The sequence below is a fragment of the Parus major genome, chromosome 12 (genome assembly GCF_001522545.3).
Source record: "Parus major isolate Abel chromosome 12, Parus_major1.1, whole genome shotgun sequence".
Classification (NCBI taxonomy): domain Eukaryota; kingdom Metazoa; phylum Chordata; class Aves; order Passeriformes; family Paridae; genus Parus; species Parus major.
This window is the reverse complement of record NC_031781.1, coordinates 5,999,307-6,024,817: the sequence shown is the minus strand read 5'-3', so window position 1 is coordinate 6,024,817 and position 25,511 is coordinate 5,999,307. Positions and strand designations below refer to the sequence as shown.

Sequence of the window (25,511 nt, the reverse complement as noted above, 5' to 3'; positions counted from 1 at the left end):
GGCCGCGCCCCGCGCATCCCCGGCCCCGCCGCGGCGGGCTCCGGGCGGTGTCGCGACAGCGGCGGCGATGGGGGCGATAAGATGAAGCTTCCCGAAGGAGCCGGCGGGTTTCCTGCGGTTTGCGGGGGAGGGGGACACTGAGTCAGGCTCGGAGCGTTTGGGTGCCGGGAGGAGGTGCGGGAGGGGGGTCTGGCCCCGGGGTGCGGCGGGTGCGGGGCTCTCCGCATCCTTTGTCTGGGCTGATGCTCAGCACCCGCCGCGACGTGCTCGGACAGATGTGTCACGCACATCTGCCTGGCCGCAGCCCCGGCCACCGCTCCCTTGCCCACGGGGATGCTCGGCCTCGGCTGCTCCCCAGCCCAGAGGAGCTGCGGAGAGCCCGGGTGAATTCCTGCTTCCCGATTTCTCCGCCCGCTCCCCACAGGACCCAGCCAGCACCCCGACACGACGGCTTCTGCATTTCTGAGTGTGCTTGGTGCATGACTGACTGTGTGTCCTCACGGTATTTCCCTCCTGCCCCCCGCCTTGCCAGCTCAATTAGCAGTATTAATCAGGAGTAGAGGTGCTGCATAATTTATGTAACCGAATCAATATGCGAGCAGGGATGTGAGAGGAGCTGCCCCTGGAGCCCTGCTCTGTGCAGTCGGGTGTGAATCCATCCCGCAGCGTGTCCCGGGAGGGAGCTGGGACATTGGCCTCACAGCTCTCTCCGGTTAGCACCTTTGTGCCAGGCTGGGAATTTGTGCCTGCTGGTCCTTCGTGGCATGAGCATCCTTGTTCCTTCAGCATGGTCGAGAACGTCCTTCCCCTCCAGTTTCTTCTGGAGAGTCGCCAGCAATGATGCTTAGATGTTTCTCCTGCTTCTTGCTCAGGAGAGCTGGTGGTTGTTGATGGTGTTTGTGTTCAGGTTCATTGCCTCTGGCTTAAGCTGAGATCCTGAAGTTCAGGCTCTAATTAAGTCTTCCTTGTTTTGTAAAACTGGAACAATAATTAAAAAAGTTAAAAATCAGCAGGATGGACCCCTGCACCCACCTGAGCTCTGGGTGTGCTGGCCCCTCTCTGCAGAGCTGTCCGTGGGGTTTGGGCTGGCAGGGCCTGTTGCACTGTGTGTCCCGGAGGCTGCTGCCTGTTGCTCACTGGCCATGCCTGGCTGCTCCTGTGCTGCCAGTGCTGTCCTTCCTGGCACCCTGCAGCTGCCAGGGAGGGAGATGTGCCAGCCTGGGTTTCTCTAGGAGCACTGACCTTTGCTGACCTTGGTTGCCCACTGCTTGGCAAACTGTGCCCGGTGCTGGGAGTCACCGTGGGACGTGACGTGAGGTGCCCTGTCAGCAGGAAAGGGGAAGGGACTCAACTTCCCCCAAGGAGCTGCAGCAGTGCAGGGTGGGCAGGGACCTGATGATTCTAGCAGCAGATTCCTGTGCTGGGGGTGGTGTAAAAACCTCCCTGTGGTTATGGAAAATAGCTTGTATTGGGTGGTCTTGCTGTTGCAGCATCTTGGACATCTCTCCATGCCCTGTTGCACCATCTCTCTTCCGGGAAGCTGCTGTTTCCTCTCTGAATTCAAATCTGTCTCTCCAACACCTGTGATGCACAACTGGGGTGCCCAGTCTTTAAGTGAACCCCTTCCTGAGGTGGGTTTTGGATATTTCAGTCTTCCCCACCCCATCACAGTGGTTGAATTATTCTGTTTGCTCAGCAAAGAGCAGATTCCATATCGAATGAGGAACAGCAATCCCAGTGCTACTTTCATCCCCTCTGCTGAGGCACTGAGGTCTGTTGTTTGCAGAGGATGAAGGATTATTCACATCTTCCTGGTTTCTGGAGCCTTGTTATCTTTGTGTGCACCCAGTGTGTTCTGTTTTTTCATTCCCATTTCTCCCATATTTTCAGGAAGACATCTGCTCCCAGGGGAATTATGATCAGATTCCGTGGCTGGCTTAGAGGAGGTTGCAGACAAGCTGGCGAAGGATTTTGCTTGACAGTGTGCTAGATCTGTGTGAGGCAGGGTGAGGTGGCAGTGGGGAACCCCCGGAGCAGCCTCCTGCTGCGATACTCCCACATCATCCCAGCTTTTGGGGAGAAACAGATGGAGGGGAAGCAATGGCAGTGAGAGCTGGGGGGTCAGGGACTGCAGTCAGGCCTGAGCCTTTCCTGCAGGGACAAGGGGCTAATTATTGTTTTTTTTAGGTATCCCAGGCAGTTCTCTTGAAGGTGCTGGCAAGAAAACCAGGCTGCCATGGAGACTGCCAGGCTGGGGAGGCGGTTGGAAGCTATCAAAGGTTGCTGTGGGCTTCCTGGGGCTGGAAACCTGCTTTTTAGCTACAGCTGGGAGGGTTCATTCAGTGTTTTTGCAGTCTCTGTTTTGCTCGGAGTAGCATTAGATTGGAACAGCATTTGCTGCCTGAGCTTAGAACCTTGGGAAGGCAATGCTGAACCGGGGCTTTGATGCTGGTGGGAGGTCATCTGCTTTCAGTTGCTTCTGGGATCTCTTTCAAGACCACTGGGTAGAGAGAAAAAGTCTTTTAGAGGGTATTTTTTTTCATCTAGAAAGTAGAGAAATCAAATACATTTTGTTTCTTCAACCCAAAAATAGAGTTTGGTACCTGCTCTTTCTGGGGTAGGTGGCAAGATCTGGGGATAGGTGAGGACCTTTGTTCCCATCCACAGCTGAGCTGCCACTTTGTCCCAAGTCTGGATCTTGCTTTGGGAACACATCTGGTAGGAATGGATGTTTGCTTTGGGAGAAGCATAACCATGGTGCACATGGGCAGGAATGCTGTCAGGTGGTAAAAAAAGAGCAGTGAGCTGGGACCCAGGAGCTACTGGGTCTGCAAAAGTCTTTGTGGAAAGCAGGCAGCTTCCTGGCTCTCTAGAGAGAAGAAGGAAGGACCTTCTCTGCCCATCCACCACATCCTTAGCCCCTCTCCTCTGGCTGTGCTGGGAGGCAGCATTGGCTCCGGAGGCACCTGGATGCACAAATTTGGGGGGCAACTTTGGCATGCTGAGGGCACCCCCTAACCAGAGATGTGTCACAAGGTGCCATCAGCCAAAGAGAAGGAGAAGGGCTGGCTGGTTCCTGGCCCTTTTTACTCATGGGGAACAGAGGGCACTGGGCTGCTGCAAGGATGTTTTTGAGGAGCCAGACCCAGTCTCTCTTCTGGGGCTGCCTTGGAGGCTGATGCCTGCTGGGGCGTATGGCTCATATCCAAGTGGAGGGTACACCAGGATGGCCAGAATGGCAGCACCGGTGGAAGAGCAGATAAATGCCCTTCAAACCCCTTGAAGTCAAGCACCTAAAGTGGTGGGATAGAGGAAATTCTTTGGAAAAATGTGCACTGAGAGGCTAAATGCAGTGAGATCGTGGCCAGCGTCTGTCCCTGGGTGCCTGCCCCCTCCAATGCACAGACCAGTGCTCTGCTGGTGGCTTTACTGGGTGGAGAGAAGGAACAGCAACCAGCAGCTTCTGCAGGTGAGGATGGACCATGTGTGCTGCACCACTCTGTCCCAGGATCCAGCTGATGCTGCCTGCAGGGCAAGTGCTGCCTACCCTGGAGCAAGGGAAGGGACAAATAACTCCAATCCAAGGTGGCGAAGTGCAGACAAGACAGGTCCTGGGCACACGTGGAAAATCAGGTGTTGAGAAGCAAATGTCTAGTGTCAGACAGGTGGCTGAAAGTCTCTGGGCAGGATTTGCACTGAGAACCTGGAGCTGTCTGTGTGAAATCCTGCAGGAATACAGTCTAACCCCACAGAAAATTGGGAGAAAAGCTTTGCTTGTCTCTCCTCTTACTCCCTTTTCCCCCCTACCCCGCTCTCTTCTTTCTATTTTCTTATGACATCTGTAGTTTTTTTCCTCAGAAAAGATTCCCTGCAAGGACATATTTATTTTTTCCATGGTGAGAAATAAAATCCTCTTACTGCTTAAACTGGCCAACTGTGTCCATTGGCAGAAAAGCTCTGCAGCAAGCAAGTTGAGCAGGCACTGTGTAAAGGAGTTACACTGGGATAGACTGAAAGGAAGGAATTTTAGCAGCAGCAAAAGCTGTTTTGTGCCTGTTGCAGTAGTATCCTTTCCTGCATGTCCAGACCAGGAGCTGGGCAGAGCTGCCTGGGCAGGGGAAGCGTGGGTAATGCAGATATAACCATGTTTTATTCATCACCATCTTGACTTCTGTCTGGCCAAGCATCCCTGGAACTTGGACAAGTTTTGCCTGGGTTTGTGGCTGGATTTTTGGCTGAGTTTCCCTGTTGCATCCCAGGCATGCTGTGCCCCGGACAGTGAAAGGGAAGAGCCGCTTGCAGTCGCATCGAGTTGAAGATTATGTCCAGGGAATGAAAGATTGATGGCTGGAGGCTCGGGTTTCCTGTCAGGAGGGCAAGGTGACTTGATGTATTGAGAGAGGCATCTGTTTCAGGGAGCATGCATTATTGATCTGGGAGCTGGGCACTGAGTGGGGGCGATGGGGAAGGGTCAAACAAGCAAAAACTTGTTGCTGACCCAACAAGTGGGCGAGGGGCTGGAGGAGGGGACGTGCAGGGGGAGGCGCTGTGGCTGTCACCTCCATCCCCATCCCACGGTGCATCCCCGGGGACAGAGTGGCTGTTGCTGTGGCTACGGCTGTCATCGCTGCCTCTCTCCCCCCCGGGCTCCTTGCAGCCCAGCTCTGCTCAGAGAAGCTAGCTGGGGCTGTACACAGCAGAAAAAGGCTCCGTTTGGGAGCAGTGTTTGGCAGGGTGGTACCCACAAGCACCATCGTTCAGCAGTTTGAACAAGAGCGATGCTTCAAGCCCGGCACTGAAATCTCCTGAGGACTCATCCAAAGGGGCACATCCCAGCACAGGGCAGTCAAGACAGACAGCAGGCAGTGTCTGTCAGTAGGTGCAAGGATCTGGCTACCCTGCTGTTCCCTAAGCTGGGAGAATTCAGGCTTTGGTCTGCACCTTTTGGTCAGTGCTGCCAGAGAGGTGGCACTGTCCTGCCCTCCCCCCAGCAGCTCCAGTTCTCCTCTGGCTGTTTGCCTGTGAGGTTGGGGCCACCTGAAGGCCACTGCTGGCCAACCATCACCTGCCTGCCACACTGTGAGCTGCCCTGCCTGGGTGCTCCAGAGTCATCAGCTGGCTCTGCTCAGCCCTCCATCCCAAATGGGTGGCAGGTGCCACTGGGCTGGGATCCTGTGTGGGACAAGGGGACCTGCTGTTATCAGGCTTCTAAAAGCAGATTGCTTGTGAACAGGGGACAACTCATCTGAAGCCTACAAAAAGGTGGGAGAGGGAGGTGCTGCAGGACTCGGTGGCTGAAGGCGATTTTGGGCTGTGTGGGTGGCTGAGGAGGCACAGGTTTCGTGTGCCCACCAGGTCTGCCAGGAGGATCAACAGCAGGGCTGCCATGTGGAAAGGTCAGAAAGTTCCTCAGATGCTACTGAGCTCACACTGCCTCAAAGCAGCAACATCCCAAGCAACATCCATTTTTCAGGGCAGGGATGTCCTGGTGTCCTTCTCAGGGTTTGGTCACCTCAACATGAGATTTCCCAAGTGCCAAGGTGGGTCTTGATGTTTCTGGCTGGAAAACCAGTGCAAGCTGTTCCTGATTTTTCTTCTCTTCCCTGGGCTGACCAGCTGCAGTTCCTTTGGTGGCTCCTGCACGCTGTGCCCTCTGGCACAGGTGCTGTCTGTGCTCTGCCTTGCTCCTTGCACGATGCTGAGCCTGGGCGTGCTGTTCGTGCTGTGCCTGCAGCCTTGTCAGCACCAGATAACACGGTCACGCTCTTGTTTGTGTCTTCACAAACGACTTTGCCTGCAGCAGCGTGAAGTGACTAACCTGGACTTGGCTCCTCTCTTCTCTGGAGCTGCTGGACCCTGCCCTGTCTGGTCCTTTCCCTGGCTATGGTACTTTGCTTCTTATTGAGTTTCGTCCTATTTCTTTTTTTCCCAGCCCATTTGTCCAGTCTTCTGAGAGAACAGTGAATTTTTCTCCAGTGCACATTTACATCTCCTCTAGCTTCCCACCTTACAGCTGCAGGAAGCACTATTGCAGCTGCCAGAAGTGTCCCTGGAAATGTGGATAAACCTGGACCCAACACAGGTGCCCAGGACACCTTGCTTGATCCCACCTCTGATACCTCCCTGAGTGAGTTATCCGTGTGGTTTTGTGTCCATGCTATGGAGGTTCACCATCACCGTGCTCCCAAGCTGGCATCTGACACTTGGAGACACTTAGAAGCTGAGCTGAGACCCCTGAAGCCCACAGGTCTCTGGCCCTGCTGGAGGAAACGTGAGGGATCTCATGCATCTTGGCATTAATAGATCCACTCTGACTGTAGCCCAGCTTGGATTTGTTTCTGGATTATTTGTTCCAGGATTTCCCAGGAAGCCATATACAGAGGGTGAGTTGGATGTGTGGGTCCCTTTCACTCCTCTGCCCTGTTGCTCTTCTCTCTCCCTTGGTTTTTGTGGTTTCCTCACACATGGGTTTTTCAGCTCATGAGTTGTATCCTGGAGATTTCCTGGCAGGGGATGCCATGAGGGACCATCTCCAGTGTGAGGTCTCCTCTAGCTCTTCCTCCAGATCCGACTTCTCTATTAATATTTCAGGCACACAAGCTATCTCGTCAAGTCTGCTGTGCCAATTAAGTCGTAATCATGCCGTAATGAAACAGTTGCTGAGTTCGTGCTCAAACCTTCCCTGGTTTATTCCTCTCCCTCCTCACTGGCTCTTGGCTCTGCATTGTGAGAGGCAGAAGGGAACATTGGAGACACTCTGGTGTTTTTATTTCAATGAAAATTGCTTTAAAAAAAATAATCAGCGGAATTAAATCTTGCAAGCCCACTCTGAAGTTTTTTTGAAGGCTTTGCTGCTGTCTCCCCTGGAAACAGTCTCCCTCCTTGGAAGACCTTGTGGTATTTCCTGTGGTGTGCTAGGCTTCTCTGGCAGCATCCAGGCTCTTCCTCATCCCCTTCAACCCCTCGGTATTACAAGACCCCAGTGCTTGGCTGTCCCTTGTCAACCAACTCAGCTTCCAATCATCCTGTCTATTGGTCTTCAGGGCACTCCTAGCATTTCCAAGTGGGCTGCACAGTTGCATTTTCCCAGACTCCTGATTTTCCAGACCCACCCCCTCACCTGCTTTTGGGTCCTGGGAAGGATGGCATCAGACTGGAGGGATTTGCAAGCTGGTTAGTGCTGCAGAGATTTCCTATTTCTTCACTGAAGTTGATGCTATGGAAACATCCAAGAGCGATGTTATTCTCTCATAGTTTTGCAGTGTAATAGGAATTGGTGAAACTTAATGCTTATTAAGAGCTTTTGTCTCCTGCACAAGGTTTCCTGGGTGTATAAATGTCTTTTTCTCTTCCTCTTCCGCCTTGTGTGTATGCAATAACCACAGATGCTACCAGAAGGAAACAGCCACTCTCTACAGGGAAAGGGACTAAAAATACCAGAGCATCCTTAGTTGGGCACAGCAGGAGCGGGCTGAGCTCCTGGCTGGCACTGGGACAGGGTGCATGTCTGCTCTGGGAACTGGGAGAGCTACATGCCTTGATGCTGCTGGAGGGAGCATGCTTGTGGTGGGATTACACCACAAGTCTTCTGTGTGTCCCCTAAAATGCCATTTGAGGAGTGATGTGTCTTTGCCAGGGTGTCTGTGTGCCCATTCCTGCAGGGCCTGTCAGGATGGCATCTCTGGGTTTGTATGGGAGCTGCTGCCTGCAGGGAGCCAGACTGGGAGCTCTTCCTCACATGTGCCTCTTCTCTCCGTGGGAGGAGAAGTCACCCAGACCTGTGATCAGGGCAGGCTTTGAGCTGGTGGAGCAGATGCATCGCAGAGGTGTCACCTGTGGGGGACAGGCAGGAGTTTCCTGGGAGCTCCCCAGGGATTCCTCCTCCCTCGGGGCTGGGGGAGCTGCGGGCAGTGCCCCAGCCCAGGGTCTGCCTCCGGGGGACTGAGGGCATCACTGAGTGACAGTCAGTGGCCACCTATGTCCCTTGTGCAGTGCTGGGTAACATCGAGGCTCCTCCTGGGACTGTGCCGAGGGTGGTACCCGGTGCTGGAGGGACTGCAGGGAATGGATATGGCCCTTGTAAGGATGCCAAGTGCCTTAGCTGTGGATGCTCTTGGCATCCTGCTGCTGGCTCTTTTGGCACAGCAAAGCACTGGGAATGGAGGGGCTGCTGAAGGAGATTCTGTGCAAGGATCCTGGTGTGGGCTAAGGGGCTTCTGCTCAGGTCTCTAATCTTTGCAGCACCAGTTTCCTGAGTATTTCTAACAAGCACAGCAGCCGTGAACCCACAGGGCCCCCTTTGCTGCACAGCTGCATCCAGGAAAGGGCTTGGGTGGCTTTAGGGGGAGCCAGTCCAGGAGATGATCCTTGTCAGGGGGTTGGCACCTCAGAGCCACATCTGCTGGGCTTTGCCTTCACACGGAGCCTGTCCTGGCTGGCACAGGGAGCTCTGTGCCAGTGATGCCTCCGGGGTGGGCAGATGAAGCCTCCAGTGCTGGCTGTGGGCTGCTCCTTCAATATCCAGCTGCCTTCTGGTAGGATGCTGAGGACTGGCTGCCCTTGTCTGGTGCTCAGGGAGCGGGGTGAGGAGGAATGCTCCCCAAAATGCTTCCCAAAAGCCTTTTGCAATCCCAGCCCTACCAGCTCCAGAACAAAACCCTGGGGCTATTGCCTTTCCCTTCCCCACGGGCTCAGCTCCAAACCAGCATCTCCAGTTTGGAGCTGTGCTGGTTCCCAGCCGCTCGGGAGCAGCATCCTGCCGTGTGTCACAAGCCCAGGACATCACAGCCTGTCAGGACATCCTCCAGGCACCCCGACTATGCCAACCCTGCCGCTCTGTAAAGCGAATCAACTTGTCACTTGAGCTCTCCCTGCCTGCACTGGCCAAGCCATCATCTAAATTTGGGTGATTATGTTCACCCAGGCCAAGTATCAGGTTCTCTGGATCACATGTGCCCCCAGCTGCTATTTAACTCTGACGCCTCAAGGAGACGCAGCACTTCTCTCCCAGTTTTTTGGGTTTTGTATTATTGTTTTTTTATTACAACTTTTTTGGCACCAGAGATTTAATTATTTTTTGGGAGGGGTTTTTTTGAGTTTTAAATTTTTTTCCTGCCAAGTTGGTCCCCTTTCTGGTCAGTCACTGAGCAACCCAGCACCTGCTTTGATTGCTAGATCTGATCACAATGTTTTTGGTTCTTTCAGCCACCACAGAATTAAGGGACTTTTTTGCCAAAGCCCGAAATGGTTCAGTTCGGCTCATCAAGGTCATCATTGAGGACGGTAAGTCCCATTTTTAAGTGCTTTGATTTACAGTCTGTCTATTCTCTGTTTCCTCTCCTCCTTTCTTCTTCACCACTGCGGTGCCAGCTTGTGTTTTTGGAAACCTCAGCAAAAATGCTGCTGGGGCTTTGGGGCATGTGGCAACCCAGACCTGAAATACAAGCCCAAACTTTGGGTGTGCTGGTGAGCAGCTCTTGGTGCCCCAGGGCAGCTCCAGTGGGGAGCAGTGACTTTGCCAGCAGAGCAATACCAGCCTGGGATCAGTGCTCTGTGGGGGCCTTTGCTGCTGCTGTGTCAGATTTTATTGTGGGATCCCTGTGACAGGCTGCTGCAGGGACCCTGGGACCTTTGTTGGGGGTGATGCGCAGGCATCTTTTTCCTCAGATGTGTCATCCCACATCTGGCAAAGAGATTCTGGGGGCAGGGGGGTGCTCTGTGGCTCAAGGACCAGCACAGGCCCACAGTGGCATCCCTTGAGGAATGCCACGCTGTGAGACCCATCCCATCCCATGGGGCTGCCCAGGGTATCCTGCAGCCCAGGATACAGGCTGGCACCAGCCTTGCCCGTGTTTGTCCCATGGAACGAGTCCTTTGGGTGGCCTCTGCATCTGTCCAGCAAGTGAGCAGAGCTCAGCACTGATTGAATGTCCCAGCGGGCGGGGAGCTGCCCTGGTGTAGGTTTTCCATCACCTCGGCCTCATACAATTGCATATGAATGACTTGTTTCTCATGGGGACATTACTGCTCTGCCAATCTGCTGTCACCACCTCCTCTGGGTGGGCCACCAGTGCAAACACCGAGGTGAATGTGGTTGTAAGGAGCCCGCGGTCATAAGGAGCCCACCTGACCTTTGGAGAGGCCACAACGTCCTGTCCAGAGGAGCAGCGTGACTGGAAATGCATGGGACACATCAGTGGAGCTGCAGCAAGGCTCAGCAGTGTTGGCTTTGTCCTTGGCAAGGTCCTCATTGTTGGGGGATGAACCATCCACCTTGCTTCTTTGGAGTGTCGTTGACAACAATTTTGTGCTCTCAGATCCTTTTCCTTTTAAAAAGTGGGAATCAGGTTTGTGTTAGGATAAGTCATGCCTGTCCCTAAGCCTGGACTTGGGGTGCTTAGGGCTTGTGCCACTGGTTTTGGGTTGTGGCTGCTGATGCCAGCGAGGGAGACTTTTTATCACCAATGGAAAACATTTCCCACCATCTCTGCTCTGGCTGAATGGGATTTATTTATCTGTCCATTGTCAGCAGCAGGACCACCACTCTTCTGTCACACAGGAGACATCAGCCTGCTGGTACCCAGCAGAGAAGGACCTTTGGGCACTAATGAGTGGCCAGGCAGATGGCACAGCCAGCCAGATGGATGCTCACCCTGGAAGGGAGGTGTCCAGAACTGCCTGGGGGAGGACGTGCCAGCTGCCCTGCCTGAACAGGAGATGTGCAAGAGGAGCCTCCCTCTCTGCTTGATGGCTTGAAGCACCTTTTACCCTCTGGAGAATTTGTCTTGGGGCATTTTGGAGCAGGCAACAGTGAGTAGAAGGAGAGGAAGGTGGTGCAAGGAGCCTTATGGCAGATGCTCTGTGTCCAGACATCTCCAAGACCACCTTTGTGGCTGAGTGATCCTTTGGGAGCAATTTGAGAAGTCATTTTTCCTTTGGAGAGCTACTGGGAAGAGCTGAGATTGGATGGAGGAGGGAGTAGGGCAGCAGGATGTGCACCAGGACTCAGCAGCAGTTTCCTGGCATGAGAGCAGCCTGTGCTCCAGTGTGTTTATAGATGATGCCGCTCCTCACTGTCAGCAGGATTTGGGACAAGATTGGCTTTGTGGACTTCCCTATTGGATGCATTTCTTTACTGATAGGTGATGGTGAGTGAGTTTTGCAGATTGGCACCCACCAGAGCTGTGGGCAGGGCTGCCTTGTAGAGGCATTCCAGAGCAATGCAGGGAGTGCTGGGGGCTCCTCCAGGGCCAGAAACACTCCCAGCTCTGCTAGCAGCTCCTGGTGCAAACAGCCTGATACAGCCAGTAACTTTGCTGAGGAGTGTCTGCTCCGAGTTTCCACTTTCTGACTTCCCAAGGAAGAAAATTTGTCCCTGAATGGGTTGAGCAGAACAGCAAAGAGCTCAGGGGAAAATTGAAGGCTGCCAGCTCACAGCAGCTCGGCTGGGGTCCGGCTGAGTCACAGCCCGGGAATAGCCTGGGGTGACTCAGCACTGATTGCTTTGTGAGTGAGGTGTTGGTTTGTTTTGCAGACAGAGATACCCTCGAACTGCCAGTGGGTTTGGTCCTTCGAAATTCCTGCAGTTTCTTCAGGGTCTCAGACCTTTGTGATGCACAAATCCATTTACAGAGCTTTGTGTTTATTTTAGGAGTACACTGAGGTTTTTATGCTTCCCTTTCTCAAAACAGGTAGTTTTGCCAAAGGTCAAACACTTTGTTCTCTGCTGTCCTTGTTACTGAACCAGCAACTTGTGGTTGCACAAATAACTGGATTCAGTAGTGGTGGCAGATGCCGGGGCAGTGCTGGGCAGGGGAGGGCTACACTGCTGTCATAGGGGATGTCCTGCCTGGGTGGGAAGAAGGGGTGAGTAATTCCTCCCAAACCCTTCATTCCTCAACTATTTTCCATAAAAGCTTTCCTGCCATGAGATTTGAAGGTGCTGAGCTGAATGGGTTGGGAGGAAGAGGGCTGTGCCCCAGCCAAGGGGCTCCCTGGCTCCCAGAGGTCCTAGCAGGGCATGTGCCCAGCCAAGCATGCCCTCAAGTGCTAATTGTCCAAGACACCAAAACATTTTGCTTTGGCACCTCCAGAATTTCCTACATCTTGTTCTGAGTCCCATAATCTCCCAGACGTTTCTGCATCTACAAATGGAGTAAAAATACAGGCTGTTTTCCAACAACCTATGCTGGTATCCTCAGCACCACCACTCTTCCACCACCCAGCCACTACAAAGCTTGATGTGATCCTTGCCATGGTGCAGTCCACTGGTGTGGATTCATGTCTGTAGGATGCCTGCACCAGTGTTTAAATCCCAGCTGAGCATTGCCCAGCTCACAGAGCTCACAGTGCCACTGCCACCTGTGTAGCAGCTGAAAACAATACCTTGAGGTGTGTGTGAAATACACAGATTGCTTCCAGAGGCTGGAGTTCTCCTGGCAGCATGGTCCCCCTCCAGGCTGGGGACTGTGGGACATCCCTGCTGCCCACACACATGGGCTTTGGGTATCAGCTCTGATTTTGACCCCTGACATGTTACAGGGAATCCAGTGAGAGTAGCTTTGGCTCATCATCCTGGATTTTGCTGAGACCATTACTCTTCTCAACACCCAAATGTTGGTGGTTCTCTGTGTCCCTAGTGACCCTAGGGCCTGTCCAGGTGGGATGGGGAAGTCTTGTGTTCCCCTGTGAGCAAGGAGGGATGGCTGGGGACTGCAGAGTTGGAGGGAGCAGAATGGGAGGAAGCCACAAGTGGTCACCAGAGAGGAGACTGTGCTGGTGAGGAACATGGGAGGGGAAGAGATGATTGACAGGAGGCTGGCAGAAAACCAGCCCTCCACAGCAGCCACAGCCCCATGGTCATCCCTGGGAAGGTACACTCCTGCATGTGACTCGAGGTCATAATTTCTTCTTCTGCAGTACAGCATCATTGGTGGAGCTGCAGTGAGCCCTTAGTGAGCTGCCACCTGGTTCTGCAAGATGAACCTTGCTTTTGTCTAACACCACCTTTCCTGTCTTCTCCTTCCAGAGCAGCTCGTGCTGGGAGCCCACAAGGAGCTGTCCCGGCGCTGGGACGCTGACTATGACACCTTTGTGCTGCCCTTGCTGGACGAGCAGCAGCCGTGCTACGTCCTGTACCGCCTGGACAGCCAGAACGCCCAGGGCTACGAGTGGCTCTTCATCTCCTGGTCCCCCGACAGCTCCCCGGTGAGCTGCAGGCCCTGGCACCCAGCCTGGGGACAGGGATGGGCTGGGGGAGCTGCAGGGGGAGGAGGTGCTGGCCAGAGGACTGTGTCCTGGGGCTGTGGTGGAGCGTTCACACCCTAGGTCACTGTGCCTGTGCTGAGAAACAGAGACTGCTGTGGGGATGGGAAATTTCTTAAGACACAAAGAAATGCACTGGGACTGTGTCTCTGTCCTCTTTCAGTGCTAGGTGAAGAGATGAAGGGGCTGGGATGTAGAGGGGGGAGTGGTGTGGACCACGAGGCCAGGATGGAGACACTCCACCATGGCTCTGGCTGTTGCTGGGAGGAGCTGGCACTGACACTGGTTTGCCTCCAGCCTGGCCCTGCTCTGCTTGAGGCTGATGCAGAGTGGCTGCCAGCCCTTCTCTAGGCCTTGCTCCAAGTCACTTTTAAGTGGCTCTGTGGTATTTGTGCCTCCTCTAACCCAGGTGCTGGTGGGAAATGGCGCTCTGGAGCTCAGGGACTAGAAAGCAAAGCATGGAATAAACTGATGGATTGTGGGCAGCGCTTGGCAAGGCTGCAGCCACAGAAATAGCCCTGGTGGGTTTTCCCAGCTGATCCCTACTAGGGATGCTGCCATTATAAATCAGACTGAGCTAGAAACTCGGTGGGTCTTCCCCAGAGAGGCTGAGGTGTGTGCAGCCTGTGGTGGCATGGTGGCTGTGAGCACTGGGCACCTCTCTGGTGCCCCTGTGTGACAGCACTGCCACCCCTGTCCTGCAGGTCCGGCTGAAGATGCTCTACGCTGCCACCAGAGCCACCGTGAAGAAGGAGTTTGGTGGGGGGCACATAAAGGACGAGATGTTTGGCACAGTGAAGGTACAGTGGTGGGTCCTGGGCAACCTTTTGGGTCTGACCCTGAGCTTCAGCAGCCTGCCCAGGGCTCAGTTTGTGGGTGGTGGGATGTGGGATGCTGGTGTTTGGTGAGGGAGCAGCAGGGTCTCGGTCTGCCGTGCTGCTCCCTGAGTGGCCAGTGCTGCTTTCTCCTGCCTGCCTGGCTGTGGTCTGTGATGGAGAGCATGGAGGAGGTGGGAGGAAGGCTGCAAGATGTGGAGCTTTATGCTGAATGGGAGAAGAAGTGCCAGGTGGTGGCACTGTCACTCCAGCAGCGGGAGCTACCTCCATGCCAGGGTGATCCGCTGCCTTGTGTGGAGGTGTCTCCTTCTCTTCCATGGGCAGAGGGAGCTGCACAGCCAGGGACTCCTGAACATGAGGCCTGCTGGGGCCTCTGGTACTGGTGGAAGCAAGGGAGCATTCCTGCTCTTTTCCAATGTCCCTGTGCTGCTCCTGGGCTATGGGCTCTGCCTTTCCCTCTCACTTCCATGCTCATGAGTTTCATGAAACAGCCAGAGGAGCCCACTGCCGCAGCCATGGGAGGCTGGGGAGGGGCAGGGTGGTCAGAACACACAAATCGAGTGTGGCATTTGCATGGAGGAACCCAAAAGCCTCAAGGTTGATCCTCCTGGTCAGGAGGCAGCCCGAGACTCACTGTGTTGCTCAAGGCTGGGGGTACATCCAGCCCTGCAGCGATGACCACCCGTGACACTTGCCCTGTGCCTGTGTCTGCAGGAGGACGTGTCCCTGAGCGGTTACCAGAAGCACGTGTCCTCCTGCTCCGCCCCAGCCCCGCTGACCGCGGCCGAGCAGGAGCTCCAGCAGATCCGCATCAACGAGGTGGGTGTGCAGCAGAGCTGGGTGTCCAGCAGAGCTGGGGGTGTCCAGCAGAGCTGGGGGTGTCCAGCAGAGCTGGGGGTGTGCAGCAGAGCTGGGGGTGTCCAGCAGAGCTGGGGGTGTCCAGTGGAGCTGGGGGTGTCCAGCGGAGCTGGGGGTGTGCAGCAGAGCTGGGGGTGTCCAACAGAGGAGCCTGAGACCCTCTGGGCACAAAGGGATGAAGGATGCAGGGAGTGAGCGTTCAGTTGAAAGGGATGGCTCATTTTTACTTCGCTCTCTGCTGTTTAAACCATCCCTGCTCTTCTCAAGGTGGATGAGCACCCTCACAGTCAAATTAGTAGCATAAAGAGGAATTTACACTGCTCTTTTTTTTCCCCTTGCTTGGGCATGAGCTTAGGACTGTGTTTTGCTGACAGTCAGAAGCTGGTTTGGGGCTGAATGCAGGTCTCTAACCTGTGGGTATTGGGCCAAAGGCCAGAGCTGAGTTTGAAGATAGGGAAGGCAGGAAGCATTCAGGCTTATCTTTGGACTGCAGCAGCATCTTCTCCCATACACTTCCTTTATGTCTATAAATATGAGAGATGCTGTCCCAAGAAATACAGATCTTAGCCTGTATTTGGGGGTTTATGTGCTGGAAAGGATGTGGAAGTGGTGCAGGGTAGGGCTGGGGACACACAAGGCTGTGTCACCTTTGCTCCCTGCTGGCCTTTCACAGCCTCTGTGGTGCTGTGACATGCTCAGGCAGAAAAGGGGGTATGCTCACTGTGTGGGAAGACCACTTGGAAGCAGTATTTTGTAGGGGGAGACGGGGGAATTTTCCTTAGATGCATGGGAAGCTTTCCTCACTAGAGGAGCATTCTTCTCTTCTGCCTGTGCTGAGGCTGTGGCACTCATGGATGGATCAGGACATGTGTGAGAGATGTGATACCAATCAGCCTCATGGCATTAATTAATAGCACAGACGAGGCAGGAAGTTTCTACCTGTTGAAGCAGGTCTGGGGGTGGTTTCCACCTGCCAAAGCAAGTCTGCAGGTGGCAAAGTTGAGGGGCATTTGGGAGAAGCCACCAAGGGGTGGTCTCCACTAGGTGGGTCTTAGGGGAGTTACCCCAGCTCCCAGCCTGGAGAGCCTGGGCAGAATTTGTCCTGGGAGCTCTGAGGGGATGCCCATGTTTGGAGAAGAGAGAGGTGCTGATGGTAGCTGTGTGGCTTGTTTGGCACCTTGGGACATCTGAACTTGATGATCCTTGAGGGTCACTTTTGACTCACCTGAATCTGTGATCTGCCATCACCTTGTCTGGCCTGTGCCAGGATTAAGTAATTTTGGGTGGCTGTTGGGGTGTGTTTTACAGGGTTGTATGGCCCAGGTAAGTGGTGCTAGTGATGCTCGTTTATCTGCCTCATTCTCCTTCCCTCCCACCCTTGCCTTTGTGAGATGCAGCTCCTGGATGGAAGTGCTGCTGCTCTCTGGTTTGTTGAGGGTTATTTTAAGGGTGCATGTCCCCTGTGTCAGCCTGGGCCACAGGGAGAAGTCACTGATGTTAAGAATGAGATGAAGATTAATATGTTTTTGCCCGTGGATTTAAAGGTGGGAAGCAGCCAAGTGCTGAGTGTGCTATGGGGTCTCTGTGTTGGTGTTGCAGCTGCTCAGCCTTGGTTGGACATGGAGCAGGAGGCAGTGGGAGCTATTATTTTGATGCTTGGTGCTGTTCTGGCCTCCCTGAGGTGGGAAATCTCAAGACTGCCAGTAAATGCAGGTTTGAGGCAGTTTCTGGAGCCCCACAAATCAGATGGCTGAAATCGAGGGGGAGGGCATGGGAGCAGCTCACAACCTGCTTGGTACAGAGATGCCTCCAGCCTTGTTCCTTGCCTGCAGCTTGCAGGGTCCCTTGTGCACAGGCTGTGGGGGCTGGAGTGTGCCTGGATGTGACAGCAGATCCAGAGTGTGGGAATGAGTGCTGAGGGTCAGCACTGACCTGGGAATCAGCCCTGGGGCAAGCCCTGACCTCAGCACTTCTGCGTGTCTGCCCAGGCCCCTGCAAGGTCCAGGACCTTGTGCATCCCCTTGTGTTCAGCCAATCCATTAGGATTTCAGAAGTGACACAAGGGACATGGTTTCTTTCAAAACCACAGGTGCTTTGCTGTGCCCCTTGCCTGGAGCTGCTGCTGACTCCCAACCTTGCAAGACACCAGCCAGACTTGCAGCCTTCACCCTGCACATGCCTCTGTTTCTGGTCAGGCAGAAGCTGCCTGGGATCCTCCCCGGCCACCAGATGAGTGCAGAGAGGGGATGGGAAGAGAAGGGCAGGATAGCCTGAAGGGACAGGTGAGGGCTGCAGAGCCAGCACAGTGGCCTTGACAGTGAGCACGGAAGGACTCAGGTTTGCACATCCCCCAGGGAGCTGTCCAGCCTTTGGGAAAGCAGGGTTTGGGCTGTGGTTTAAGGATGTGATGGACAGAGGTGATGTCATGAGTTAACTCCACTTTTTGATAGCTGGGTGAGAGCTCATGGAAATTTGCCACCTGATTTATAAATATATTTTTAATAGCTGGAAAATGCCAGCTTTACTGAGCTGATAGTTGTCAGCAGACCGTGGGCTAAGAAACAGCTTTGAATTTGGCATTGAGCTCAACACCCACGACTGGGGAGTCTTTGTAGAAGTGTTGCAGGTTCAGAAACAGAGGTGGAGGGGGAGCTGGGCATATCCCATTGGTGGGCCCATGGGACAGGGGAAGGCAGCCTTGGAGCTGGGAGAGGAGGTGGGAGAATTGAGGAGAAACACGGGTTTGTTGGGTTTGTTGTTGCTATTGCAGTGTGTAAGGGCGTGTCCTTTACAGCTGCCCCACAGTGTTGGTGCTGCTTCGCCAGAACCTTCCCATGAGGACTTTGCCATAAGACAGAGAAATGCTCCTTTGGCAGGGTCAGCACCAACCTGGAGGGATGAAAGAGGAGGAGAGAATCTAACCTAAAGGAAAGGAGATAAAATAACCTCCTAGGCAAGCCTGCTGCTGGAAAGGTTGGGAGGCTGGGTTGCAACACATGCTCAGCTGTCCCGTGCACTGCTCCCAGACTGTGCCCTGGGGAGTGTTTCAGGCAGACAGTTTTTAATGCTTTTGAAAAAGGAAGGAGTAGAAAATACAGAGGTATATGGGGGAGTTGATATTGCTGGGACAAATTTCCATCTCTCGGTGGTTTTAGACTTCAGTGTGCTTTGTGTCAGAGCTAAGGTCTCTGAGGTCCCATTGTAACTCTCCTGGTCTTCTTGCATTTATGGCAGAGAAAGCTGGGGTTCTGGAGGTGTTGGCAGTGGTAATGTCCTTGTGCTGCACCTCTCCACAGGATGGGATGGTAGGACAGCAGAGCTGCGGGTCAGCTGGACTTTGTGCCCACCTGAGCATTCCCGAGGGACGCCCTGCTCATCCTCCAGGATGCTTGGCATGGAGAGAGGCTTGGGCATTTTTTTCCTCACATAAAATTTCCATATGTGCTCCTTGGTGGAAGATATTCCAAAAGCTATTGCTGCAAGTGCTGGAACTCCTCCAGACCCTGGGCTGGGGCCATCCTGACTGGGGAGCCAGGAGGAGATGGGGCAGGGATGGGCTCTGCACAGGGATGTTGATGGAGACCCTGCATGCCCAGGCTCTGGGCTGGCCAGGCTCTCCCTCCTGCTCCTCCCCAGCACTGGCATCTCCTGCGTGGCTTTTTGCTGCTCTCCCTGCCCTCATTTCCAGGATCAGGGTTCCTTGCCCTCCAGCAGAGAGGTGGTGCAGCTCCCTCCTCCTGGCACATCCGTGTGTCCCCCAGCCCTTCCCCTCCCACACGAGACTGCCCTCCCTGCGCCGGGTGCCATTGACAGTGTGTCTCCTCTCCCCACGCTCGCAGGACTCCTGTTCCCAAGACTCGAGCACTGAGATGGTAGGCTGCTCTGCCCGCTTGATGCCCGGTTTCTCCTTCTCCTGGCAGTGTTTTCCTGCATGCTCTGCTCCGGGCATCTGGCTCCATCATCTCCCCAGGGTGTGGGCACCGCGTGGGGCTGCTGTAACAAAGGGCAGCCTGTAACGAGACCCACTTCGGTGTTGCCGAGTGGTTTTGAGATGTCAGCACAAACTCTTGTGTTTCTCTTGGCATGCCTTGACTTTTCTGCCTTTTCTCTATCAGGGGGAGGGAAATGAAGAAAGAAAAAAAACAAACCATAAAGGTTGGACTCTATCCAAAATCCCCAAAACCGATCCCAGAAGAAAGGGACCCACGCTCACTGCAGAGCACCTGGGATATTGTTGCTGGAGTGTTTCCCTGGGAGGGGGTCTTGAGGTGGGAAGGGCTCCTCTGCCATGGGGTGACACCATCTCCCTGTATTCTGTGGCAGATGGTGGGGGGCTGTTGCTGCTGCCCATCGCTGGTAGAGTACCCCGACCCCGAGGAGGTATGGTGTGCCCGCCGCGTCCTGCCCTTCTCCCCCGGTCCCCAGCAGGGACCCTGCTGTGGCTGGATGGAGGCACCTGGAGCGATTTGATGTCTTTGCAATCTCCTTCTCTCCCCTCTTTGAAGTGGAGTTTGCTCTCCTGGTCCAGGGGGTTTGCTCAGGATATGGCTGGCAGCCTCTGCCTTGTAGGGGTTGTGGGGGAAACAGCGTCTGGGATCTTTCTGACCTGTGGAACTCCAATCCCCAACTCCGGTGGAATTCCTGGAGGGAATGTCTGTGTGCTGCAGTTAAACCCACTGAGGAGGGTGGGGTGCCCAGCTGAGTGCTGTGATTTCAGGGCTTCCCTGTCACCCACAGGTTGCAGTCGGAGATGATCGGAGAGGACACGTGCCAGTGCTGGTCACAGCATCCGTGCCAGGGATTCACTGGGAAACGTTGGTTTTGAGCTGGGCTTTGCTGAGAGTGAAGCAGGAGGTGTGGGGGTGCATGGCTGGGGCCGGGTGATGTCCTGGAGAGCTGGGATGGTGACAAGCACCACCATCCCGAGCCTGGCTGACTCTTGGTGGTCTAATGCCATGATCCCTGTGGGGCAGGTGTCAGACAGCTCCTTGGATGAGAAGCCTTTAGCTGCAGAACTAGCTGGTTTTCCTATTTCTCCTTTCCCCACCCTTTGCCACTGTGCCCTGACGCTCGAGGTGGTCTCCATCCCCAGGTGAAGACGGAGATCAGTGTGGAGAGCAAGCACCAGACACTGCAGGGCCTGGCCTTCCCCCTGCAGCTGGATGCCCAGCAAGCCATCCAGGCTCTCAAGCAGAAGAAAATCAACTACATCCAGCTGGTAGGTCCCTCCCATGGCTTCTCTGTGCCCCACTCCTCACATCCTGCTGCTGTCTCTCACTCCCATCCCTGTCCCCTCTGTCGATCAGAAGCTGGATTTGGAGCGGGAGACCATCGACCTGGTGCACACGAGCCCCACGGAGATCACTGACCTGCCCAAGAGGATCCCCCAGGACTCTGCTCGCTACCATTTCTTCCTGTACAAGCACTCACACGAGGGAGATTACCTGGAGTCTGTTGGTGAGAGCCTCAGCACTGGGAAATGCCAGTTTCAGCCTGTGCCAGTTCCTGTTTTCCCTGGACCAGAGGTTGCATGGGGAGCAGACAGGGACGGGGATGGTGCATCAGGAACCCTTTAGTGCCAGGTGCAGTGCAGGTCTCTGGGTGCTGCCACAGAGCATTTGGTGGTGACTGGTTTGGTTTCCTCCAGTGTTGCAGGATACCAGGGGAGATTTGGGAGGGGTGGTGGATGGGATGCTCACGCTCTGTTGCTGGATGTTACCTGGGACTCTGGGCTGGAAAAGCCGTGAGCGGGGTGGGGTGGAGCCGGTGCTCTGTGGCCATGGGCCAGGGCAGTGCCACAAGCCCTGCCCTCTTTTTGCAGTCTTTATCTACTCCATGCCCGGGTACAAGTGCAGCATCAAGGAGCGCATGCTCTACTCCAGCTGCAAGAGCCGGTTGCTGGACACTGTGGAGCAGGAGTTTTGCCTGGAGATAGCCAAGAAGGTGAGTGTGAGCCTCCCCAGAGGTGACAGAGCCGGACACAGCCGAGGGACTGTGCTGCAGCCTTGGTCCAGCCCCTCTGATGGGCTTGGGGGGCAGTTGGGTGCCCCAAAGGTGGGTGGCAAATCCCAGGGGAGCTGCTGAGCCCCCGTTTCCCGTTGCTGGGCGCAGATCGAGATCGACGACGGAGCGGAGCTGACGGCGGAGTTCCTGTACGAGGAGGTGCACCCCAAGCAGCACGCCTTCAAGCAGGCCTTCGCCAAGCCCAAGGGGCCCGTGGGCAAGCGGGGACAGAAGCGGCTGATCAAGGGCCCGGGCGAGAACGGCGAGGACAGTTAGATCCCGCAGGGCCGGCGGTGAAAGGACACCATCCCTGCGGCGCTTCCCGCCTTCCTCTCCGCTGACCTGGGGATCTTTCCCTCCATCTCAGCCTTTTTTTGGGTTTTTTTTACCTTTTTTTTTTTTTTCCTGTTTCATTCCTTTTTTAAACATCTGGATGGCTTGTTGCATCTGGGGGCAGAGCGATGGGGAGGGTTCAGGGTTGTGGCTGTTTCTTTTCCTGGTGTCCTTGTGCGAGCCCCGGGGCTGCGGGGGGAGGACGGGAGCAGCAGAGCCATGTCCCCAGCCTTGCTCCTGTCCCCCTCAGGGTCACAGCTCTCGGTGTCCCCTGGGTGACTGAAGGACACACTCACCTGAAAGCTGCTCTATGCAAAGGGAAGGGGGTAGCGTTGGGGATTCCTGTTTGAAAAGAGAAAATGCTTCTTTCCCTGCCCCCCCCAGCCTCCAGACTTTGTTCCCCTGTCCCACTCTTGGTGTGCACAGCCCCTCTGCCCCAGGCCTGGAGCGATCCTGCACCCCCTCAGGGTGTGGGCAGGACCCCCTGTGGGGTGGGCTTTGCTTCCTGTGGGATGGGAGTTTCTCCCAGCAGAGAGCCAGGCAGCGGGAGGTGGAAGTTCCCCACTGAGTCCTGAGCTCAGCCTGGACCTGGAGAAAGGTCACTCTGCCTTTGGGTGATGTTTGCATCCCCTTTTTGAACTGCCCCAGTAAGGTTTTCCACCTCAGAAGGAGCTGTTACAGCCCTGACTCAGCCCTGTCCCTGTTTAGGATGGGAGCTGAGGGGTTCCTGAGCCCTGCTCCCCCACTCTCCGTTCCCCAGCCCCCACCATTACCTTACCCCCCAGGTTCTCAGCTGGGTCTCTGGGCTGGGGCAGCCCCGTGTCTCAATAATCACATGGGCTACCCCAAATCCTTGTGTGGGGGAGCATGACAGCCCCTGTGTGCCCCTGGGGATGTCCCCAGCCACCAAGGGCCATCATCGGCACTGTGATTTGGGCTGCACTGGGGGCCTGGGGAGAGCACCTTGCTGCTGGGTACCAGCGAGGGCTCGAGAGCCACGTGCCTCCCTGAGAGGATGGAAAATGGGTCAGTGAAACCTGCCCTCTGCTTTCCAGCTGTGGCAGTGAGCATCCTGATGTTGCCTCAGCCTCGGCGGAGTCAGGGGGTTGAAGCTGGGGGGAGCAGAGCACACTGTACTGAACGCTGTATTTTCTAAAGAATAAAGTATTTTTAAAACAGTCTGATGCTCTTTGGAGATCCCTGGGTTCCCCATGTTTGGGCATTTAGCAGCTGTGGGCTCTGGAGCTGCAAAGCAAATTGCTTGGACATCACGAGCCAGGAGCCAGCAACTCTCACAACCTGCCTGCCCTGGCTGAGCCCAGCCCTCACCACCTTGAAGGACATCCACGCTTCAGTCCAGGGGTCTGGCACAACCACAGTGCCTGGCAGAGGTTTTCACACTGAGCCACTCCAGCAATGCCCAGAGCTTGAGCTGGCTGCAGGAGGCAGCATCCCTGCTCAGCCCAGCTCTCCTTGTTTTAATAGCTGGTGATTTTGCAAGGTTGTGAAGGTGCTCCTGGGGCTGTTCTATTGCCTGGAGTGAATTCCTGCTTGGCCATGGGGAGGGAAAGCAGGACGATGTAGAGCCAACAGAAGAATTCAGAATGCAATGGGGTCTGCCAGCATCCTAGGCTCCAAATCCTCCAGGTCAGGGCATTGCCATGTCTCGGCTTTACCCTCCATGCCCAGGATGAGATGGAAGATTTGCAAAGCCAGCTGTAAAATGTTTAAAAAATCAGTTTTAATAAAAAAAAAAAAAAAATCCAACCCTGAGCAGTTTCCCTTTGACATGGAGGAGGAGAAGGAGGGAAGATGCTGCTATGCAGGAAGCAGCCTCAGTGCAGGAAAGCTCCCTGTATATAAATGCTAATAAGCCTGGCTGACGCCACCAGAGTCATTTGACAAGCTGAGTCACCCTTCTCCTTCGGATCTTACTCCCCTTCTGTGCTTGGTAATTTTTAACTTGCCCAAATATTGAGGGGGAGTAAGGGCTGTTCCTCTTTTCCCACCTGTCCTACTCACTGCCCCCACCCCCTTCCAGTGCAGCCGTCCCAGGTGACACCCCCTGTGCCAAAGGCCCATGGTCATGGGAGAGGTGGCCAGGAGCAGCCCAAAGGCTGGGCACCCTCCCCATCCTATCTCATCCTGTCTCCTATCCCACCCTATCCTATTCTGTATGCTATCCTATCCTCCAGCCCACTCTCCATCTTTCATCCCTTCCTACTGTCACCTCTCCCCTTACATCCTATCTCATGTCCCCCATCTCTTTCCACCTCATGCCTTCCTTTCATGTCCCAGCTTCTCTTTAGTTTGATGTAAAAGTCTCTGCTGCTGCCTTGCAAAAGACCTGGGGTTTGAGGGAATGCTTGGGAAACCCACATTTGGTCAGCAGTGACTTGTGCCACCTCAGGGCACATGGCATTTTCCTGGCTGGGCAGGGGACAGCAGGGCACAGCCTGTTTCACATAGAAGGGGCAGCTGCAGGGGGCTGTGGCTGCACACCCACACAGCCAGCCTGAGGGCTCAGGGTTTTTAAGACTCACTGACAAAGGTTCATGGACTCCACAGCAAACGAGCTGCAGAGTAAATGACAGGAGTATGGTGCTTTTCCTTATGGGATTCCCAGGTGGGAAAGGTCAAAATTTCAGAGGAGCTAACTCCTTTGGCTTCCCCTCCCCTGAGATCTGAAGCAGAGGGGCTGCAAAAGAGTTACACCTGGTTGTAAGCTGAATGTGTGAATTAAGAGTCAGTTGGCACCTGGGCTATGAAACCTCAGGTGCCTGTGGGAAAGGGGGATGAGCCCTTGTCCTCTCAAGAGCTCTGTGCCCTCCCTACAATCCTTGGGGATGGCAGGAAGCAGGTAGGAGCAGCAGGGAGTGAAAGGCGATTTACCTGTTGGGGAAAGGATATCTGGGATCAGCCCAGCTGGGGCTGTGCAGGGTGGGGGCCTGGATGGAGAGGAGGGTGCCTAACCTAGCCTGGGGATGATGAGGGTTTGGGATCAAGCTGGGCTGGCAGCTCTGGCCCAGGGGCTGCCTCACATGAGGCTTTTGGTGCCTTGTGCCAGGGTGTGCCCCAGCAGCACTGGTTTGTGCTCAGTCCACACTCACGTCCCCCATCCCAGCTGCTGGCAGCAGGCCAGGCTGCGGTGCAAGGGGTGTATCCCAACATAAATGTGTGCAAAGCATCAGGGACACCAGAGCTGTGAATTTGGTGGTGCTGATAATGCCCCTGGCCACGGTAGGAGGAGAATCCCCCTCTGCAGCCTCCTCCCAGCATTGGGAACACGTGCTCCTGCTTGCACTTGGAATGGTTTTGCTGCTCCTGTAGCACCTGGGGTTTCTCTGTTGTGTAAATAGGTTGGGAAATGGAGGAGGGTATGAGTTTAGGGCTATGCAACATTTAACTAAGATTAATTGTTTTGCCCCAGACAAATGTTAGCCACAGCTTTATGGCTGCATTCTTGCTTCCTCACTCTGCCACTGCTATTGTCTGACTTTAAACATCTTTTACTGATTACTTCCTCTATTATTTTTTTTCCAGGCACCAAACTGAAGTTTGCATAACTTACCCCTACTTATACAACCCCCCATTCATTTTTTTTTATTTGCTGGGAAACAATATGTGTTTATTTTTCTTTCTTTGTCCTTTTCATTGGGGAGAATTTATCCTTTCAATGTGCCATTGGATTTGTTTTTCTTTTGCAGTTAAGTGATGGACATCTGCTGGCCTCTTGCTGTGCCCTGGTTCTGCTTTCACACTCTTGCTTGCCTACACCAGTGCTGAAGGTAATTTGTCACAGCTGATGTGAAAAGGTGTGGAGGTACTGGCTGCCACGTGCTGAGGTTATTCGTGTTCCTGTCATTTCAAAGGTTGCTGGCTTTGAATCCTGGGGTTTTGTTCTCTCCTGTGATTAATTTGAAGGAACTTTGGAGATTTCTGATAGCTGGTACCTTTCTATGTCTTATTTCTTCACCTTTGTAGTACAAAATGTTGAGTTACTGTTATAAAAACTAGGAAGAAACACAGGGCTTATTAACTGGTTTGTAAAATGGGCCAATTCTGAAAGCTTTCAGTGAAAAAAAACCTAGAAATGCAAGTGACCTGGTATTGTCAGAATATGGCCATATGTGAGTCAACATCTGTTATCTCCCACACACTGATTGCTTACAGCTGTTCCCTGATTGTTGCCAGAGTTTGCAATGACATTGTTGGCAT

The 25,511-nt window shown here is 54.3% G+C and overlaps 1 protein-coding gene across 1 annotated transcript; it reads left to right on the top strand.

Annotated features, from left to right (window-relative positions):
* Positions 1 to 5,150: 5,150 nt before the first annotated feature.
* Positions 5,151 to 22,472, top strand: TWF2 (twinfilin actin binding protein 2). Its single transcript, XM_015640816.3, has 10 exons — positions 5,151 to 5,540; positions 5,933 to 6,383; positions 9,205 to 9,282; positions 13,028 to 13,206; positions 13,968 to 14,063; positions 14,814 to 14,918; positions 20,050 to 20,175; positions 20,264 to 20,414; positions 20,779 to 20,900; positions 21,069 to 22,472. Exons 2-10 carry the CDS (start codon positions 6,284 to 6,286, stop codon positions 21,234 to 21,236), a joined length of 1,125 nt encoding a protein of 374 aa, XP_015496302.1. The 5' UTR covers positions 5,151 to 5,540; positions 5,933 to 6,283; the 3' UTR covers positions 21,237 to 22,472.
* Positions 22,473 to 25,511: the final 3,039 nt, after the last annotated feature.

Bases quoted from the DNA above. Each gene is read 5' to 3' on its own strand.
- TWF2 (XM_015640816.3), top strand. From the start codon at position 6,284: ATGCATCTTGGCATTAATAGATCCACTCTGACTGTAGCCCAGCTTGGA. The intron at 9,283-13,027 runs GTAAGTCCCATT...TTCTCCTTCCAG, and splicing joins CAAGGTCATCATTGAGGACG to AGCAGCTCGTGCTGGGAGCC. The intron at 13,207-13,967 runs GTGAGCTGCAGG...CCTGTCCTGCAG, and splicing joins GGTCCCCCGACAGCTCCCCG to GTCCGGCTGAAGATGCTCTA.